General features: G+C 43.5%; 1 protein-coding gene across 1 annotated transcript; it reads right to left on the reverse strand.

Moving 5' to 3' along the window:
* Positions 1 to 7,867: 7,867 nt before the first annotated feature.
* Positions 7,868 to 8,709, reverse strand: LOC123160291 (basic leucine zipper 8). The gene has a single exon (XM_044578096.1). The coding sequence runs from the start codon at positions 8,550 to 8,552 to the stop codon at positions 7,998 to 8,000; it is 555 nt and encodes a 184-aa protein (XP_044434031.1). The 5' UTR covers positions 8,553 to 8,709; the 3' UTR covers positions 7,868 to 7,997.
* Positions 8,710 to 8,957: the final 248 nt, after the last annotated feature.

Here is an 8,957-nt window from a genome sequence, read left to right on the forward strand (position 1 = left end):
AGGAGCTATCGTTTTGTGTAGGTACGAGGGACTTGTGCGTGGTCTCCTACTGGATTGATACCTTGGTTCTCAAAAACTGAGGGAAATACTTATGCTACTTTGCTGCATCATCCTCTCCTCTTCGGGGAAATCCAACGCAGTGCTCAAGAGGTAGCAAGAAGAATTTCTGGCGCCGTTGCAGGGGAGGTTCACGCAAGCAAGTCAACCATACCAAGTACCCATCACAATCCCTACCTCTCGCATTACATTATTTGCCATTTGCCTCTCGTTTTCCTCTCCCCCACTTCACCATTGCCGTTTTATTCACCCTCTCTTTCCCAATCTCCTCCTCTTTTCCCGTTTGCCTTTTCCCGTTGCCTTTCTGTTTGCTTGTGTGTTAGATTACTTGTTGCCATGGTGCAAGATAATACCAAATTGTGTGACTTCTCGAATACCAATAATAATGATTTCCTTAGTACTCCGATTGCTCCTCTTAATAATGATGAGTCTTGTGAAATCAATACCGCTTTGCTGAATCTCGTTATGAAAGATCAATTCGCCGGCCTTCCTAGTGAAGATGCTGCTACTCATCTAAACAATTTTGTTGATTTGTGTGATATGCAAACGAAGAAAGATACAGATAACAATATTGTCAAATTGAAGTTATTTCCGTTTTCACTTAGAGATCGTTCTAAAGTTTGGTTTTCGTCTTTGCCTAAAAATAGTATTGATTCTTGGAACAAGTGCAAAGATGCTTTTATCTCTAAGTATTTTCCTCCCGCTAAGATCATCACTCTTAGGAACGATATTATGAATTTTAAACAACTTGATCATGAGCATGTTGCCCAATCTTGGGAAAGAATGAAATTGATGCTTCACAATTGCCCTACTCATGGTTTGAATTTATGGATGATCATACAAAAAATTTATGCCGGATTGAATTTTGCTTCTAGAAATCTTTTACATTCGGCCGCGGGAGGCACGTTTATGGAAATTACGTTAGGAGATGCTACAAAATTGCTTGATAATATTATGGCTAATTATTCTCAATGGCACACCGAAAGATCTTCTAGTAAAAAAGTGCATGCTATAGAAGAAATCAATGTTTTGAGTGAAAAGATGGATGAACTTATGAAGATGTTTGCTACTAAAGATTCTTCTCTTGATCCCAATGACATGCCTTTGTCTACTTTGATTGAGAATAATAATGAATCTATGGATGTGAATTTTGTTGGTAGGAATAGTTTTGGAAACAACGCATATAGAGGGAATTTTAATCCTAGGCCTTATCCTAGTAATCCTTCTAATAATTATGGAAATTCCTACAACAACTCTTATGGAAATTTTAATAAGATGCCGTCTGAATTTGAGAGTAGTGTTAAAGAGTTTATGAATTCACAAAAGAATTTTAATGCTTTGCTTGAAGAGAAATTGCTTAAAGTTGATGATTTGGCTAGGAACGTTGATAGAATTTGTCTTGAAATTGATTCTTTAAAGCTTAGATCTATTCCTCCTAAGCATGATATCAATGAGTCTCTCAAAGCCATGAGAATTTCCATTGATGAGTGCAAAGAAAGAACCGCTAGGATGCGTGCTTCCAAAGATGCCTTTATTAAAGCGTGTTCTTCCAATTCCTATGAAAATCAAGATGAAGATCTAAAAGTTATTGATGTGTCCCCCATTAAATATTTGTTTTGCAATATGAATCTTGATGAAACTGAATATGATCTTCCTTTACCTAGAAGGCGTTCTAAGAATTCAGAGTTTCTAGATCTTGATGATGAAATTGATGAAAGTGGGATTGAAAGAAATAAAAACCTAGATGTTGCTAAACCCACTATTTTCGATCTCAAGGAATTTAATTATGAAAATTTCTCTTTAATTGGTTGTATTTTCTTGTTGCAATCCGTGCTAGATTCTCCTCATGCTTATAGTCAAAATAAGGCCTTTACCGAACACATTGTTGATGCCTTGATGCAATCTTATGAAGAAAAACTTGAGTTGAAAGTTTCTATCCTAGAAAACTCTATGATGAGTGGGAGCGTACTATTAAAATTAAAATTAAAGATTATGAGTTTCATGCTTTGTGTGATTTGGGTGCTAGTTTCTCTACTATTCCCAAAACTTTATGTGATTTGCTAGATTTTCGTGACTTTGATGATTGCTCTCTAAACTTGCATCTTGCGTATTCCACTATTAAAAATCCTATGGGAAGAATTAATGATGTTCTTATTGTCGCAAATAGGAATTATGTGCCCGTAGATTTTATCGTTCTTGATATAGATTGCAATCCTTCATGTCCTATTATTCTTGGTAGACCTTTCCTTAGAACGATTGGTGCAATTATTGATATGAAGGAAGGGAATATTAGATTCCAATTTCCCTTAAAGAAGGGCATGTAACACTTCCCTAGAAAGAAAATAAAATTACCATATGAATCTATCATGAGAGCCACTTATGGATTGCCTACCAAAGATGGCAATACCTAGATCTATCCTTGCTTTTATGCCTAGCTAGGGGCGTTAAACAATAGCGCTTGTTGGGAGGCAACCCAATTTTATTTGTATTTTTTGCTTCTGTTTAGGAATAAATAATCCATCTAGCTTCTGTTTGGATGTGGTTTTATCTTTTAATTAGTGTTTGTGCCAAGTAGAACCTATAGGATAACCTACGATGATAGTTGATTTGATTCTGCTGAAAAATAGAAACTTTGCGCGCACAAATATAATTTTGTTAAATCACAGGAACGTGATTTTGCGTTGATTCTTTTTGATGATGTTCAATAAACAAATTTTCTAGGACTCCCTATTTTGGTAGGATTTTTAGAGTTCCAGAAGTTTGCATTAATTACAGATTGCTACAGATTGTTCTGTTTTTGACAAATTCTGTTTTACGTGTGTTGTTTGCTTATTTTGATGAATCTATGGCTAGTAAAATAGTTTATAATACATAGAGAAGTTGGAATACAGTAGGTTTAACACCAATATAAATAAAGAATGAGTTCATTACAGTACCTTAAGTAGTTCTTTGTTTTCTTTCTCTAACGGAGCTCACAAGATTTCTATTGAGTTTTTGTTGTGAAGTTTTCAAGTTTTGGGTGAATTCTTTTTGGTGGATTATGAAACAAAGAGTGGCAAGAGCCTAAGCTTGGGGATGCCCATGGCACCCCCAAGATAATCCAAGGACACCAAAAAGTCAAAGCTTGGGGATGCCCCGGAAGGCATCCCCTCTTTCGTCCACTTCCATTGGTAATTTACTTGGGCTATATTTTTATTCACCACATGATATGTGTTTTGCTTGGAGCGTCTTGTATTATTTGTGTCTTTACTTGTTAGTTTACCACAATCATCCTTGCTGTACACACCTTTTGAGAGAGCCATACATGAATTGGAATTTGTTAGAATACTCTATGTGCTTCACTTATATCTTTTGAGCTTGATAGTTTTGCTCATAGTGCTTCACTTATATCTTTTGAGCGTGATAATTTTTGCTCTAGTACTTCACTTAGATCTTTTAGAGCACGGTGGTGGATTTGTTTTAAAGAAACTATTGATCTCTCATGCTTCACTTAGATTATTTTGAGAGTCGTTAATAGCATGGTAATTTTCTTAATATTAATATACTTGGTAGTCAAGATATGTGAAACTTTCTTTTGAGTGAATTGAATACTAAGATAAGTTTGATGCTTGATAATTGTTTTGAGATATGGAGGTGATAATATCAAAGTCGTGCTAGTTGGGTGATTATGAATTCAAAGAATGCTTGTGTTGAAGTTTGCAAGTCCCGTAGCATGCACGTATGGTTAAAGTTGTGTAACAAATTTGAAACATGAAGTGTACCTGGCTTGTGCATCCTTATGAGTGGCGGTCGGGGACGTGCGATGGTCTTTTCCTACCAATCTATCCCCCTAGGAGCATGCGTGTAGTACTTGATTTTTGATGACTTCTAAATTTTTGCAATAAGTATATGAGTTCTTTTGACTAATGTTGAGTCCATGGATTATACGCACTCTCACCTTTTCGCCTTTGCTAGCCTCTTCGGTACCGTGCATTGCCCTTTCTCACCTTGAAAGTTGGTGCAAACTTCGCTGGTGCATCCAAACCCTGTGATACGATACGCTCTATCACACATAAACCTCCTTATATCTTCCTCAAAACAGCCACCATACCTACCTATCATGGCATTTCCATAGCCATTCCGAGATATATTGCCATGCAACTTCCATCATCATCATCATGACATACATTACTTTTGTCATATTGCCATTGCATGATCATGTAGTTGACATCGTATTTGTGGCAAAGCCACCATGCATTATTTTTCATACATGTCACTCTTGATTCATTGCACCATCCCAGTACACCGCCGGAGGCATTCATATAGAGTCATATCTTGTTCTAAGTTTCGAGTTGTAATCCTTATGTTGTAATCAATAGAAGTGTGATGATCATCATTATTAGAGCATTGCCCAAAAAGAAAAAAAGAAAAAAAATAAGAAAGGCCAAAAGAAAAAAAAGAAAGGCCCAAAAAAAGAAAAAAAAAGAAAATAAATAAAAAGGGCAATGCTACTATCTCTTTTTCCACACTTGTGCTTCAAAGTAGCACCTTGTTCCTCATGTAGTGAGTCTCATATTTTGTGCTTGAAAGTAGCACCTTGTTCTTCATGTAGTGAGTCTCATAAATTGTCATTTTATACTAGTGGGAATTTTTCATTATAGAAGTTGGCTTGTATATTCCTACGATGGGCTTCCTCAAAATGCCCTAGGTCTTTATGAGCAAGCGAGTTGGATGCACACCCACTAGTTTTCTTTTGTTAGGCATTCATAGCTCTAGTGCATCCGTTGCATGGCAATCCCTACTCCTCATGTTGACATCAATTGATGGGCATCTCCATAGCCCGTTGATTATCCTCGTCAATGTGAGACTTTCTCCTTTTTTGTCTTCTCCACACAATCCCCATCATCATATTCTATTCCACCCATAGTGCTATATCCATGGCTCATGCTCATGTATTGCGTGAAGGTTGAAAAAGTTTGAGATTATTTAAGTATGAAACAATTGCTTGGCTTGTCATCGGGGGTATATAAGTTGGGAACATCTTTGTGTGACGAAAATGAAGCATAGCCTAACTATATGATTTTGTAGGGATGAACTTTCTTTTGCCATGCTATTTTGAGAAGACATGACTGCTTTGATTAGTATGCTTGAAGTATTATTATTTTTCTGTCAATATGAACTTTTGTCTTGAATCTTTCAGATCTGAATATTCATATCACAATTAAGAAGATTTACATTGAAATTATGCCAAAGTATCACTCCGCATCAAAAATTCTTTTTTACCATTTACCTACTCGAGGACGAGCAGCAATTAAGCTTGGGGATGCCTGATACGTCTCCAACCTATCTATAATTTTTGATTGCTCCATGCTACTTTATCTACTGTTTTGGACTATATTGGGCTTTATTTTCCACTTTTATATTACTTTTGAGACTAACCTATTAACCGGAGGCCCAGCCCAGAATTGCTGTTTTTTGCCTATTTTAGTGTTTCGAAGAAACGGAATATCAAACGGAGTTCAAACGGAATGAAATCTTCGGTAACGTGATTTTCTCACCGAACGTGATCCAGGAGACTTGGACCCTGCTTCAAGGAACAAAAGAGGCGTCACGAGGGTGGGGGCGCCCCCCTAGGGCGCGCCCCCTGCCTCGTGGGCCCCCTGTTGCTCCACCGACGTACTCCTTCCTCCTATATATACCTACATATCCCCAAATGATCAGAACAGGAGCCAAAAACCTAATTCCACCGCCGCAACCTTCTGTATCCACGAGATCCCATCTTGGGGCCTGTTCCGGAGCTCCGCCGGAGGGGGCATCCACCACGGAGGGCTTCTACATCAACACCATAGCCCCTCCGATAAAGTGTGAGTAGTTTACTTCAGACCTTCGGGTCCATAGCTAGTAGCTAGATGGCTTCTTTTCTCTTTTTGGATCTCAATACAATGTCCCCCCCCCCTCTCTCATGGAGATCTATTCGATGTAATCTTCTTTTTGCGGTGTGTTTGTTGAGACCGATGAATTGTGGGTTTATGATCCAGCTTATCTATGAACAATATTTGAATCTTCTCTCAATTCTTTTATGTATGATTGAGTTATCTTTGCAAGTCTCTTCGAATTATCCTTTTGGTTTGGCCAACTAGATTGGTAGTTCTTGAAATGGGAGAAGTGCTAGTGAAACCTACGGCGAGGAGGGTAGGGTCCCATGACACAGGTACCGACGACGGCGGGAGGCCCTCGTAGGGCGGCGCCAGGGCGGGCGGGCCATAACCACCGAGGGAAGGCGGCGTCGGGAGTCCCCCGTAGGGCGGCGCCGGGACGGGTGGACCATAACCGCCGATGGGCGGTGGCGCAAGGAGGGCGCCGCAGCCCGCGCCATTCGGCTGGTAAGGCGGCAACGGGTAACACCAGCCCGAAGAAGCCATCGATGAGGCGGGCGAAGCATGGCCGCCGGCCATTGGCGGGGCCGGCTGCATGTGGGTGACGCCGGGCGCGCCGTAGGCGGCGGCCGCACCGTACGGCGGCGAGGCTGCGCCGGAGGGCGCCGGCTACATGTGGGTGACGCCGGGCGCACCGTAGGCGGCGGCCGCGCCGGAGGGCGCTAGCTGCATGTGGGTGACGTCGGGCGCGCCGTAGGCGGCGACCGCGCCGTACAGCGGCGGGGCTGCACCGTAGGGTCCGACGGCGGATGGGCCGGCAGAGGCGACGGCGGACGGGCCGGTGGACGCCATAGCGGGTTCGACAGCGGCGGTTGGGTAGCGGCGGCGGCGCGGAGGAGTCGCGCGGCGGTGGCGGCGGGGTGGCGGCGGCGGCGCGGGAGGGATCGCACGGCGGTGGCGGCGCGGGAGGATTCGCGTGGCGGCGGCGGCGCTGGGGTCACGACAACGGCGACGCGGGAGGAGCGCGCGGCGGCGGCGGCGGCGGCGGAAGACGAGGATTAAAACCTAAAAACTGATACCATGTAGAGAGATGTTTTGCAATACAATACTCATTGCTTTGATTTGGGTGCTGGTGCACGCATATATAATACAAGGGAAGACCTCTATCTCAACTATACAAGACTAGGAGGTGTACCATAACTCCAATACACGTGCAGTATAAAATACATACTCAACAGCCCCATTTATATTCATTCTACTACGACTGAGCACCGACAACTATAGATGTTGGCATGTATGCAGGTTGAGTAGAAGACCGGTGACGATTTTACTCAATGTGGCTGGCGGCATAATCCAGGAGTCCCCCGCCCCGCCCCATCTGACTTTGTCGTCTTAGGGGGCGGGGGTTGTTAGCCTGTGTCTATGCTAGCACTACCGAAGTAGGATGTTAAGTCTTTTTCTTCTATCCCTTGATACGACAATTCTGAGGCAATAGACAACTGCATAACATGTTGTGTATGGATTGTATTTCTAGATTCCATTTACCATCACATATTATTAATGAGTAGATTGCTTTGATTGAGCATCTTTTTTCTTTTTTTTTTTGCTTTATGCATCAACTTCTCCACCAAAGCCACTTAGAAAATGCTCCTAGATATTAGTTTGAAATATGTGGTGGTCGGAACTAGCGACCTCTCCCTTTTTTTGTGATTGGTCCATATCTATTACACTGTATGTATACTAGAAGAATATTAATAACTACTTCCTCCGTTTTTAAATATTTGTCTTTCTAGAGATTTCAACAGGTGACTATATACATAGCAAAATGAGTGAATCTACACTCTAAAATATGGTTATATACGTCCGTATGTGATAGTTCATTTGAAATATCTAAAAAGACAAATATTTTGGACCGGAGGGAGTATATACTATTTAATCGGTACATGGAGCAAAGATTCGACGAACAGAAAGGAAATTATTAAGCAGAAAAAGAATTACTACGAAGGAAGCCATTTGCTAGACATCCTCGGTCTCTCAGAGAAAGAAATGTTATTTTTCCTCTAGCTGGTTGCAACTACAACCATCCTAGACTGTAGACTGGTCATCTTCACCAACGGCGACGCCCTCCGCGTCGCCGGCATCGACCACAGGGAGCTCCCGGAGCCTCCGCTGCAGCTCCTCCCGCTCGTCCCTCAGCCGGGAGTTGTCGCGCACGACGCGGTCGCAGTCCACGATGGCGCGGTTGAGCTGGTCGAGCAGGTCACGGTTGGCGTCCCGGAGGTGGACGACCTGCGCCCACAGCTGGCCCAGCTGCTTCTGCTTCCGCACGCGCGACCGCCGCGCCGACTCCCGGTTGGACACCATCCGCCTCTTCCTCCTCTCCTCGGCGCGCTGCCGGTCTACGGCGTGGGACGCTGGCTCGTCGGAGCTCGACCTGTTGGGCAGCCCCGCCGGAGGGTGGTTGAGAAACAGCTCGTCGGCGTAGGGCAACTGCATTAGACTGCTGCCGCCGCACTGGAACAGGAGATGATCGTCTTCCGCTATCTGGTAGGGATAATGGGGTCCGAAAGAGGCTGCGTTTGGAGGTGGCGGCAAGTACGCCGCGGGGAGAAGAACACCTGCAACCTCAGCTGGATACATGCTGCTTGCTTTGCTTGTAGTACGCAGCTGAGCTAGAAGACAGAGAAATAACAGAGTATAGTCGGAGTGGAGAAGGGAAAGAGAGGACGGGTGGGGAGTCTTGTGAACGGAAGGAAGAGAGAGGAGTGGTGGATTTATAGCCGGGAAAGGATCATGGGGAAATTGGCTCCATGATCCGGAGTCCAGACACCTGAAGATATATGGCACGTTGAGGCAGCACAGCGCACACGGCACGACACTCAATCACCTGATTTCCTGGATGCTTATCGTGATGTCATGGACAATGATTGTGCCTGCTTTTCGACAAATTCTACGTAGCGGCCCCCGGCGTGCCTCCGGAGTAGCCTGCATCTAGCCTGTCGATCCGCGGCCGGGCAGACAGACAGCAGCCTCGGTGCACGGGGC

This window comes from Triticum aestivum, chromosome 7B, assembly GCF_018294505.1.
Source record: "Triticum aestivum cultivar Chinese Spring chromosome 7B, IWGSC CS RefSeq v2.1, whole genome shotgun sequence".
Taxonomy (NCBI): domain Eukaryota; kingdom Viridiplantae; phylum Streptophyta; class Magnoliopsida; order Poales; family Poaceae; genus Triticum; species Triticum aestivum.

What these genes read in the sequence shown, in the direction of transcription:
- LOC123160291 (XM_044578096.1), bottom strand. Translation starts at nt 8,552, where the DNA reads ATGTATCCAGCTGAGGTTGCAGGTGTTCTTCTCCCCGCGGCGTACTTG.